The 11826-nt window shown below is 27.2% G+C and overlaps 1 protein-coding gene across 1 annotated transcript in view; it reads right to left on the bottom strand.

Annotated features, from left to right (window-relative positions):
- Positions 1-11826, bottom strand: part of LOC107448012 (atrial natriuretic peptide receptor 1) — a 376583-nt gene that overhangs the window by 94598 nt on the left and 270159 nt on the right. The window contains exons 10-14 of the mRNA XM_043057672.2: positions 10822-10899; positions 9257-9361; positions 7545-7616; positions 6643-6808; positions 2429-2584 (exon numbers count right to left, since the gene is read on the bottom strand). Coding sequence (XP_042913606.2) covers positions 2429-2584; positions 6643-6808; positions 7545-7616; positions 9257-9361; positions 10822-10899 — 577 coding nt within the window. The remainder of the gene's footprint in view (positions 1-2428; positions 2585-6642; positions 6809-7544; positions 7617-9256; positions 9362-10821; positions 10900-11826) is intronic.

Genomic DNA, 11826 nt, shown 5'->3' with positions numbered 1-11826 from the left:
CCCCCCCTGAAAAAATTCTGCGTACGCCACTGAATATATATATATATATATATATTATATACAAATATATTATATTATATATAATTCTTTGTTTTTTTTACTGAATTTGTTAAGTTGCTGACGCAGAGGACGTACCACCTAAGAATTAAGAAAGCTTTTTTTAGACAGATTTTGATTTTTAGCTGTCAAAATAGGGTGGATAGTGGTAATCTGGAAAGTACGGACCGAATTATTTAGTTAAGACAGGGGAAAAATTTTAATTGAATCGGAAGGAAAGTTTTAACAAAAAATACTCGTTTATGAAAATTTCAGAAGTATAATTAACACGGGAATAATGGTATCGAACAATGGTTAGAATAATGGTAAGATTATGAACGAATAATTATCAATTATTTATTGTGGTTTGAATGGATAAGTTATAAATTAATGCATATATGAAATCAAAATGTAAACGGAATAGATTGAATAATTCTTGAGTTAAAAAATAAAATACAACTGAAGAATTATTCCAAGTTAATAATTATTAATAGTTAGTTACAATTCAAAATGTTTTCAGCCATTAATAATATAATTTCAAAAAATTATAAGTAATCATAAAAAATAATTTTACATTTATAATTATACGATATAAAAGTTCTCGAGATATGGCAAATTACACAAAAATTGAAATAAACATTAAGGGGGCCCAAACTTTTGACCGCTGTCCTACCAAAATTATTACAAACAATTTCTCTATACTGCGGCTAATCCCCATATTTTGATTGCAAAGAATCCGAATTCGTAGGAAAAAGCTGATGATTTTATTTTCAGAGAACGATCGTTAAGTAATCAATAGTTAGTATTAACTAATTCGCATATTTTTTTAATTAACATATTAAATTGGTTTAGATAGCTATTTAGTAAGTGAAAAACTTTTCATTAAAACCAAAATTAATCAGGTCGATCAATTTTTTTTGCTCATTGTACCTGATTAAAATTAGAATAAAAAATACGGAGGGGCTATATTGCTACCAATTTAATTACAGTAATTAATGATTTTGTTTGAAAAACAGAAAAAATATTAACTTAATATTAATCTCTACATTACGCTTTTTATTAATTAATTATTAATATTTTTCTTATAAAATTAAAATCAGAATTATCAGTTAATGTTAATATCCGCACATCAGATGCATTAAAACTTATTGTAGCTGCAGATCATTCTGAGAATATTAACAGATTTCATTACAATTAATGATAAATAGTATAAAAATATTTACGATAACATTTTTGGAATTCATCTGCAACAAACACAATATTTTTTTTTAAAAAAAACTCTACATTTTTATTTTTAGGTGTTTTTTATCATGCAAAAAATATAATTTAAAATAAAAACACCACTAAAGGATGTCACATGAACTGCAATACTTTCAGAGAATAATAAAATTATTTTTTTTTCTGCGTATTTATCTGAATTATAATATAATAATTTATATGAAATTATATGATCTGGAGCAAAATATTATATCGAAATTCTAAATATAGATTATTAAATTTTAGTTTAATGTCAAATATAATATTTATTCCTGCAAACTTGTTCGTGTTTTAAATGAAACGCAAATTGTAACAAAACAACAATAAATATTTTCGTAATTATTTTTGCTTTAAACTTCTATTATGGCTGATATTATTGAAATTTCTGTTTATATTTCATTAATCTTATTTTGTACAGAATAGAGTACAGTTTCATATTTTCTCTTTTCATTTGTTCTACTTGTTTTTTAAGATGTGTAATGCTAACTTTTTTATACTTTAAAAGATTGTGCTAGATATTTTCTTTTTACAAAAATATCGGATACAATACATTTTTTGCCTAAACACAAATAATAAAGAAATTTCTCATAAATATTATGATAAAAATTTAAAAAGTATACAATATCTTAATTCAGGAAATAATAGACTGAACTTAGTAATGAATTAATTTTAATATGAGATTAAATTTTTTTCACTTTCACTCAGCAACTAAAACGCTAAATTTTGTTAGTGAAATATGTAAACGTAAGTAATTAATTTCTGAGTATACCGCAAACAAACTATAAGTACCTGTGAAAATTCATTAGCAAAATTAGTATTTGGAATACTATAAAAACTCAGAACTTACTCTGTTTTCTTACAGTTTCTATCATATTTTGACAGTGTGGACAGTCCAACAAACATAACTGTACGCGATGCAAAGGTGTCCGTTCATAAGTCACCGGTGTTCTCGCAACAGCCATATCGCACGTGGTGCAAAGGGAACCCCCACCAAGAAATGTGCTCACTTGATTTAAAACTTCATGAAAAACTTAAAAACTATTTTAGAAATTGGCATCATAAACCATATCCTTTCCATACGTTGCCATTGAAATTCATGGTAATTCTTCCCCTACAAAAAACCCCTTTTGTTTACCTTTAGGTGTTAGTTGCAAACTTCCCTGGTAGAAGCACCCTTTTCGAATAACAATTTCGTGGGCAATGATAGCAAATGAGTAGACGTCCCCTTTCGGAGTTCCTTCAGGTGTAGGACTGGGCATGCGTAAGATTTCGGGCGCCGTCCACAGTTTTCCTATAGGGAAGGGAAAAAAGTACAACCATCGATTATGCTCTTTTATATAGTAAATCGTTTATGCATTTTATTCATAGCAACATGTATTTATTTTGTCAGTAATACCTCAGAACTAATGTACTGCCAGTCGTTGCAGTTTTTTTTCCTCCTGTCAAATGTTTGAAAAAGAATCTCAATTTATGGTGTGTTACAGAAAAGCAATGATTTAGAAGAAGCATGAAAAACGTCATTTGTTGAATAGAAACGATATATTTAATGAATTTATTTGGACATTGTTGGCAGTATAAATAAAATTTTAGTGCAATCTGCGAGACATTAATTCGTAAACTTGACACTAACATGAAGCTGGAATCAATAGAATTGTTTTTTTCCTCAATGGGACACTTAATACAATACTAAATGCGACAAATTCTCAAGCAATGACTTTTAAATTAAAATAAAATGCACATCGGTAAACTTTTATTAAATATTACATTAAAGTTTGACTTTTCAGATTTCATACTTAAAATCAATTGTTAAACACTAAATTTAAAAAGCTCGGCATTATTATTTTTTTTTCATATTTATTAACTTTTTTATTTTTAACATTTTTATTTTTTAACCTTTTCAACTACCTCCTTTTTAGTTTTTAATATTCGTATTAACTTTTTTTAATTTTTTTAATTCGCCATAACTTTTGAACACGTTTTCTTTTATTAACTTTTTTCTTTTTTTAATATTAACTATTTTAGTTTTTTTTAATGAAATATTCGGCATGTTTAGAACAGATATTTAAAATAATTCGCTAAATTAATTTAAAACGTATATAAGATAGGAGGCATCACATTTGCAGAATTTAGTTACATGTAAGAAAAACAGTTTTTTGAACTAAGAAGACCTAAAAACGAATAAAATTTTTGAAGAAAAATCAAAATGCAGTTATTTAATCATATATTAAAAAAATAATTAACTCTTCTCAAGTACTCAAAAAGTGTTCTTAAAAAACTTTGAACGAACGATCAATTTTATCTTTTTTTCAATTTAATTTTTTTTTTCGTTAATTTCGAGCGTGTTGAAATATGGATTCACTCTTAACTATCTATTCAATATAAAAATATATAATTTTGCACTTAAATTTTAGATATATTTGTCTTGATAAGTAAATTTAAAGAAAAGCTAAAATTAATAAAACTAAATAAAAGCTAACATTAATAAAACTAATTTTAATAAAATAATTTTTTATAAACTCTACAGGAATTAAAAAAATTAGATTGCATTTTATTGAGATTTTGAGCTTAAGATGTGCTCAGAAACTAAAAGCCCAACCCCTTTTGTTATCTGAAATTTTGGAAATTTCTTGTGAAGTTTATACTATTCTAGTTCTCATCATACTCCAAGGAAATTCCTTTTTCTCATTTTCCTTTTAGTCATGGCACGTTATCCTATTGTGACTCTCAGATATTTCAGAATAGCATTAAATGTTTAATTTTATTTATTTGTGTTCAGACTGAAATGAAGTTTCTTAGTTCAGGTTAGAAAGTTTTAGTTTAATTTTGAAGCATATAACAATTAAAAGGAATTTCATATGTTAAATCATACGAAATTGCAAAAATTATGTAGAAATGAAACTAAACAGAAATTATCCATTGAGCCTTTAATGTCACCCGATAAATATATAAATTTTATCTCCAATGCAAATTAGGAATGGTAGGCTAATTTGAAATGGTAATTAGGTATGGTATGGTAGGCAAATTAGGTGCCGCAGGCTGATTTGAAAATCCGAATCCTTACAAAATGCCAACCTCATTTGTTAGGCATAGTGCTGTTATTCTTGTAGTGCAATGTGACGTCGGCAGTTATCAATTAATTCTTTTCAATAAGCCAACCACACATAAATAGCAGCATAAGAATAAATTTTTGTTCTACGTAAGCAGTGTTCAACATTAATAGAAAAAATAAAGAAATACGTGAATTTTTGGCAAAATACATTATTTAATGCACTCATAACAAGACAATATTTTTGCTAAAAATTTTTTAATAATTCAATCGTTAACAATCTTACAAATAATTGTTACACAAGGGACGCAAGGGACAGTATAAAATTTGTTTAAAATCTAACTTTGCACAAGTTAACTGAAAAAAATTCTGTAAAATCGTTATAATTCCTTAAAATATTTTCATACACCTAAATGTCACTTCCAAATAGTAAACATAAATCTTTACTTTTTAAACAAAAATATTATTTCTGAAAACTTATTAGTTATTAAGGTACATAAACAAATGAAATAAAATAAAAATATGACCACCGAAGCCGACGTCTTCAGGGGGTACCGGCCTCGGTAGCCATTAAAAACAAAACCATTTCTATTTGAGGGAGAAGCAAAAGCTTAAAAAATCTCCCTCAGTACGTCGGCTTCGGTGGTCATATTTTTATTTTATTTCATTTGTTTATGTATTGATACTTTTTTCTGAAATTTCTGCTGCTTCTTANAAAATATTTTCATACACCTAAATGTCACTTCCAAATAGTAAACATAAATCTTTACTTTTTTAAACAAAAATATTATTTCTGAAAACTTATTAGTTATTAAGGTCTTATTTTTCCTTAAAATAATTAGAAAATGAAAAGTCAAATTTTTTATTTTAAAAAAAAATTGATATCGTCTTTTTTACAGTGATATAAATAAAACACATGACTTTAAGACGATACAATATGCATGCTTAAAGAAAAACAATAAATTTTCAAATATTGAGTAATATTATATACCACATATAATATTACTACACCAACGATATGATATATGAACTAGAACTATTAATTATTGCACACACTGAATTTCCTTGACATTTCTCTATAGAGGAATCTGTGTCAAACCAACTGCAAGCTACAATTCTCTATGTTTGTTTGAGAAATTAAGCAAAGGACACAACGACTAACAGGGTATCAATTGATGGGAAACTCATAGACACGCTAATGCAATTTGTCTTGAATCACTTCCTCATTCTCGATATACTCAGGATTAAGAGAAAGTCGTTGTATTGCTTTGATCCGAATGTCATGGATTACTTACTGAGACGAAATGTATGTCCCATTTAGGAATATTGCTTTTGATGAATAATTAGTTTGCCGATAATATCGAAATTTAGTAAGTTGCCGCTTTTATAGTGCATTAAGGAAAGATATATAGTAATGCTACTTTCAATGTATGCTGTTTGCAATTTACAGCTTGTTATCTAAATCCTCTATTTTTTTGAATTTTTATTAAGTATGGGAGCATTCCATTTTCTCTGATAGTTCATATGCTTTTTTAATGCAAACTTAAGTGAAAAAGTCTGTTTAATCACTTTTTATTGACTTCAACTAGACTGCGTTAAATACTCTTAATATATATATATATATATATATATATTTTCTACTATTTGCGAATTTAAACACTGTTTTTAATGACATTTTCTATAGGTTAGAGAAGTAAGCTTACGTTGTAAATTCCTTACGTAAACCTGAAGCCATTCACTGATAATAAAACAATGTTTCGTAAATATTAGTTAGAAAATTTTGTGCAATAAAAATATATTGCAAATTATTTACAGCTTTTGATTTTTTTTTTTTTTTTTTAGTAAGAAAAATAGTTTTTTCTTTTTTTTCTTCTTAATATGTGCCTGAAATTTTATGTCAGACGCTTATTAATTGCAATTTAAATCCCTTAAAATCTTAATTACTGCATAACTTAATTCCATTCATATTTTTTAAGGTAAACTTATTTGAAATAATTGGTTTGAAGTTTGCTTAAAAATAAAATTTAAAATCTGAGTAAATGGATTTTTTTTTAAAAAGTAAGGAAAAAAAAAGACTTTTAAGATGAGATATTGGCGATGCTGAACCTGATAAGCCTTCTTTTANATTTTCAATATTGTCTGCTCTACTTCATCCTAAATATATGGTATCAATTGTTATAAGACACTCAAGAATATTATTAGAAAAACGTTCATTACTAATTTCGTTTTTTATTGCAATATTGTATGAAGTGTTCAATTAATTAATATTCTCTATATATAAATATATTAAATTGGATCCATACTTTTCCAGAGCATAAAGGTGTTCATTATTTCATTGTCGTCCAAAGCACGCAAACTATGCAATCCAAAGTCTGTGATTTTCAAAGCAAATCTACTGTCAACAAGACAATTAGATGATTTCAAATTTCCATGTGATCTGACATCACTGCTATGAAGATACGCCATTCCCTAAAAATTTTAATATCTTTGTAAACTGATAAATTAACTTCAATTATACAAACTAACTAGATTAGATAAACTACAATTTATTGAATAAATAAAAGTCCTAAATGGTTTGAAAGCCTTTTTTTTTACATAAAATGTGTAAACTTTTTAAAGAAATCTTGTTAATTGATTCAATATTCGAAATATAAAGTATTATAAATATTTTCTACCAAACTACCAAATGAACTACCACTTTTATACTCTAGATTGTTGTATTTTTGGAAATGCTAATAAACTTTTAATTTTGATTATTTATTATTATTAAGTTTATCAGGTTAGAAAACATTTCTGTATGATTAAACAACGGCTTGAATTTAGAAATAAAATGAGAAATAAAATGCATGCTGCATTATTTAATTTAGTAAATTTGAAGCAGAATATTATGAGCGCAACATTATTAAAAATCCATAGCGTTTCAAGGAGTATAACGCTTAATACTAGTTTGTAGGCTTATAAATTTCTTAGCATATAATGCTGAGATATTTATCGAAAACCGAAAAGATTTTAATGCTGAGATCCACATAATACATTAGTTTGGTTTAAAAATATGATCCAAACCTGTAGCAAAAGCTCGAACAATACTAGAAGAGACAGCAAATGTCCTACTAATATACTAAATTTGCATCTACTTTATTCATGAGGTTACATTAATAAACTAGTAATAGTGTAAATTAAAATTTTTGAATATAATTGAACTTACTTTCACTAAATCATGCATCAGTGAATACCGGAACATCCAATCTAAAGTTATTTGATCATTTTCAAGAATATCCTAAAAATGGGGGAAGGAACAAATATTTATTTATGAACCATATGAAATATCTAATTTTTTAAGGAACAAACAAACTGCATAAATCATATTTATTCAATTTTTATCTGTTTCAAATTTAAAATTTTTAATATTTATTTAATTTTTTATAATTAATTGCGTCTTTGATATCAATAAATTTATAAATGTGTAAATGTTATGCATAATCATTTAATTTAATGAATTCTTGTATTCTTTATATTTGCTTATTTTCAATGAGATTTGTTTTCTTTCAACAGGTTGTTGTAAAATGTATGAAGAAACAAAAAACCTGAAAACAATTACCTAGAGAAAGGAAGAAAAAAAAGCATGTTTTCTATTTTTTTCTTATATAAATATTAATGGAAACAATATGCAAGAAAAATATTCAAAACATAAATTGGATTTATCTCCAAAAAATTCACCTGTCCAATTGCGAAACTGAAAAAAAAAATATTTTCAAAACTACCAGAATATGGTAAAATTTTCTGTGTTTCTTGCTCTATGCACTGTTGGAAATTTCTCGGGAAAAATGGTTAGACAGTAATTTATTTAATAGTTATTTAGCCATATTTAAACAAAGCAGTTAAATTACCATACATAAAATGGTAATCAAACTGTTAACCGTGAGGAAACACAGTTTGTTAACTGTTTTCACCTAAAACGATTAAACAACTAGAATTTTATCACACGAACTAAGCTCACCTAATGAAGACACCTAGTTCCTCTCAACTGTGTAAATATTATAGCCAAGAGGACTAATCTGGCAGTCCCATGATCGATAGAACTGAGGTTCGAATCACAGCATTGACACCACAATATTTATCTATTATTTTCAATACATTAAGTGCTTCCAATGTTCTGCACTCCTCAATTTGTGTTATTCAATCTCTAATGCCCATCACCTAAAGAATAGCTTAGCTCCTATGTATCCTGTTAAATTTCGTTTTTAAGGTTTTGAAACTTTGCTAGTTGTAAATGGTTAAAAACCGTTAAGGTGAAAAAAAATTTCTTACCGTAAACTTTACGGTTTATTGGATGGACAGACTGGTGCTGGTTATTTTATCATAATTTTTGAATGAAAATTCTAACAGTGTGGGAACGCAAAAAGCTCGCTAATTTTTTGCAAAGTGCTTTAGTAATGATTTTGATAAAATTAACAGCAGAATATAGTTTTATAATTTGTGATAAAATTTGATACCTTAGGGCATTGCATTAAATACTATTTATTCGTTAATATTTACTTTTTAGTTTTGTATTTTATACTAAACATGTGGTAATCAGAACTATAATTTTGAAAACTGGAATTTCTGGCATTACCATATGAATTGCACAATTGCCAAATTTATATCTTAAGTGCCATATGATTTAATCAATTTTACTACTAGAATAATGGTTTCATTTATCTAAAATGTCAGTACCACACAGTACGGTAATTTTACTCCATGCTGCAATAAATCTAATAGAGATTACAAGTGTTTTAGGATATCGTTTTTACTTCTGATTAAAATTTGCTAATTTTATTTTATAATTAAAAAACGGTAGAAACTTCAGCATGAGATGTCACAAAATGCATAAAATTACAAAAACGACAACCACATAGACATTTAGACAAACATAATTACTTGAAGACTCCCTCGAGGAAAATACTCTGAAACCAGGTAACAATGTGGAAAATCCACAATAGCTCCTATGAAGCGCACTACATGACTATGTTGCAAATCTTTGATCTAAAAATTAGATTGTAAATTTAGAGTTTTCAAAATACTTTCAACAAATAAATATTTTAAGTTAAAGAAATGAGATGTGTAAGTCTTAATTATATGCAAATGCAGAAAAAAAAAGTTCGAAGTACAGATATGAAAAATATCGTGGATTCCAATGAGAATAAACCTCAATTTAAACAACTTTTTTATTATATTGATGACAGGTATTTGTTCATGATATTTGTCTGTGCGAGTATTTACAAAAAAAACTTTTAACGTTTAGATTCTTGTAACCTAAATAAAAATAACCTTAATAGGAATTCAATTGTATCTTTCACTATGCAATTAAAATAAATGCTTTCTACACAGGGCAAAGCATTATTATTAAGCATAATTTTTTTCAAAAAGTGAAAGTAAAGTTTTGCATAAAATATTTGAAAGGCTTGTAGTTCGTTTAAATCTATATAAGTGTTTAGAAATTAAATTGAAAAAATTATCTTTTTAATAATGTTCGTTTTTTACATCATTTTCAATATTGTCTGCTCTACTTAATCCTAATATTAATACTAACGAAAATATTAGAAAATAATGAGAGAAAAAAACTAATCAATTTGTCTTTTACAAATACAAAGTCAAAAGGGAATTAAAATTACTTTTAAATTTCAAAAAATATTTTTTAAATAATTTTGTTCAGCCGGTTTAAACAATATATATTATTTCAAAAGCTTTTTAACGTAATTAGTTCAAATTTTCAAAAATTGATGCTAGTTTGCAAAGGTTTTGTATAAAACACATTTTTCATAAATATGGAAAAAATAACAGTTATTCAAACTTAAAGCAATTTAAAATCATTAGTTTAAAAGTTATTTAGTAAAACATGTCCTTATGCGATTTAATAAAATGATAAATATTGAAACACGATGGTTAAAAATTAAAGTTGGTTTTTAGACAAATGTCTTTATCTTACACAACGACTTAGTAACTGTTTATTTATTTTTGCATATTAAAAAAACTAATAAATCGCCCAAATCAATTTATATGCCACAAAATACAAAAAATAATACATAAATGCAAAAATTAAATTGTGGAAAAAGAAAAAAATAGGATATTAATGATTACAATTATGTTTTCAAATATGTTCTCTCATGTGTTGAAAAATAATCCCTATTTACCACGACTATAGCTATATCTTGTTATTCACGTTGGAAAGTTTCATAATTATAGCTTTATAATCCCACCCAAATTTGTGGCACATTATTCAGTTTGAAACATTTAGATTTCTTATCCCTGTTTACCACGACTATAGTTATATCTTGTTATGCACGTTGGAAAGTTTCATAATTATAGCTTTATAATCCTACCCAAATTTGTGGCACATTATTCAGTTTGAAACATTTAGATTTCTTATTTTAATTTTTTTCAGCTTAAATTATTAATAATTACAGCAATAACAGTAAACTGTGAACTATAAAAAGTATACTTACCATTTTAATTTCTAGCAATAATTGTCGGTTAATCTCGATTCTGCTTTTAAGTATAGGTTTGAGAAAAACTACTGAACCCTAAAATACAATACTCTTTAAAGTAAAATTTGGCAAAAATGCATATTTTGGCATACATTTAAAAAAAATACATTCAATAGTTCTTTTGAAGTTTCTGATCGCGACATTTTAAGAAATTTTGTAGTTCTTTCTCGTATAAAATAAATACACTGTAAGTAATAAATTAAATATTAAGTAAATTTCTAATTAAATTTTAAACAGAAATATTCAGATCTATATTCTGGTCACAATTCATTCGCATTGTTGTTGTTGTTGCACATCCCCCTGGAGAAGGAAAGCCTAGATCAGGTCCAGCAGGCCCCGTCTCGCCAGTTCCCCATATATCTGCAGAAAGTCCCAATCAACCAGCAGCTGCTTAAAAGAAGCGCCAAGGTAAAAAAGAAGGTGATCAGGACTAGCAGGGACAAGGTTGGAAAGTCTTCTCCCCATTTTGAAACCTTAAACACTTAAGATGGCCACTACGAAATCAGGCCATGGCCGATTGGAAAGGCCGAGGGTCACAGAATGTTAATGATAGGTCAGGGCGGTTGCCAGCATACCACTGATGGAATGGAGTACGACGCCACACTGGAAGCAAACGATGTTTTCCCAGGGAGTGCATCTCAGTGGGAGTAAGATGGTTCAAACTGTCCATAGGAAGATCACAGCCATTCTTAGCGAGCACATCGGCAGTCTCATTGCCATGTACCCCGACATGCGATGGGATCCATTGGAGGCTTATTCGCATTTGCATGCTTGCATTCAAATTTATGGTCGTTACACCGGTTTTAAATGTACCAGTATTTTACATTTGAAATTGCTATTCTTTTAATTGCTTTAACCTTTGACGTTAACATTTTAATCAATTAAATATGTTACGCAGACAAACGCATTGACGAAATTTTATTAGTCCACCATAATTTTATAGTCAAATATTTTATATATATA

Source organism: Parasteatoda tepidariorum, chromosome 1 (assembly GCF_043381705.1).
Source record: "Parasteatoda tepidariorum isolate YZ-2023 chromosome 1, CAS_Ptep_4.0, whole genome shotgun sequence".
NCBI classification, from domain to species: domain Eukaryota; kingdom Metazoa; phylum Arthropoda; class Arachnida; order Araneae; family Theridiidae; genus Parasteatoda; species Parasteatoda tepidariorum.
The sequence above is the reverse complement of the archived record's forward strand: the minus strand, read 5'-3'. Positions and strand labels throughout refer to the sequence as shown.